Below are 831 nucleotides of genomic sequence, written 5' to 3'. Positions count from 1 at the left end.
GCTGTGAGTTTGGCGAGCAATCGCTTTTGTGCTGGTCTCTGAGGGCGACAGGGATCCATTGTCGCCGGTTTGGCAAACCCAACGCCGTGAATTTGGCGTTCGATGTCGGCTGTGGCTTGCTTATCAGCCCATTCGTCCCTGATTTGCTGTTTCAGATCTCTTTTGGCTTCTTTGTATTCTTTGGAGCCCAGAGGCAGTTTTTGGATGGCTTTCGTAAGCGCTCTTATGGTTGGATGCGTCGCAACAAAGGCAGACTGCTCTGCCGTCAGGTCGATCGGACGGCGCTGGGAGATGGAGTGGCCAACGCTGCAAGACTGCTTAAGAAGTGCCTGCTGGGGCTTCTGTCCACAAACGATGCCCCAGAGATCAGCAGAGATGTTGTGCCCAAGATAGTGCCTCTGGAAAGGGTCGGAGTTGCTGTGTCCCATGGCTAAATCTCTCAAAGCCTCGCTGACGTCGACTATAATGATAGTTAGTGTAGCCAGCACAGGGAATTGAGCATGACAGACCACTCTGATCAAACGCATTGGCAGCGTTGTTGTGCAGATTGTAGGCTATCGTAGGGTCCTCGAGCCCCATGAGTTTACCGATTCTCTTGATCCAGGCCCCCATCATGCTGTAAGATATGCGTTCGTTATGGGATATCTGATAGCCCGTCAACGTCTCGACAGCTCGACGAAAAATGAAGGTCTGGTCAAGGCCCTCCCTTAATGGTAAGGGAAGCTCTCGCTCAGCAGGATGTATGTCAAGGCTTTGAAGATGATGCGGCGAAGGTGGACTTGATGTACGAAAAGCTCGGTGACGGAAAATAATGCCTAATAGGAAAACGTG

At 51.6% G+C, this 831-nt stretch overlaps 1 protein-coding gene across 1 annotated transcript; it reads right to left on the bottom strand.

Annotated features, from left to right (window-relative positions):
• CTAM01_11611 (C2H2 finger domain-containing protein) lies at window positions 1–615 on the bottom strand (the record flags this gene model as incomplete). The annotated part of the gene is made up of 2 exons (XM_060527622.1): window positions 1–460; window positions 510–615. Coding segments are annotated over 2 exons (566 nt in total), but the record flags the coding sequence as incomplete, so codon positions are not given.
• Between the last annotated feature and the right edge of the window lie 216 nt (window positions 616–831).

The sequence above is a fragment of the Colletotrichum tamarilloi genome (genome assembly GCF_030869305.1).
Source record: "Colletotrichum tamarilloi strain Tom-12 chromosome Unknown Scaffold_64.1, whole genome shotgun sequence".
In the NCBI taxonomy this organism is placed as follows: domain Eukaryota; kingdom Fungi; phylum Ascomycota; class Sordariomycetes; order Glomerellales; family Glomerellaceae; genus Colletotrichum; species Colletotrichum tamarilloi.
This window is presented reverse-complemented; position numbering and strand designations above follow the sequence as displayed.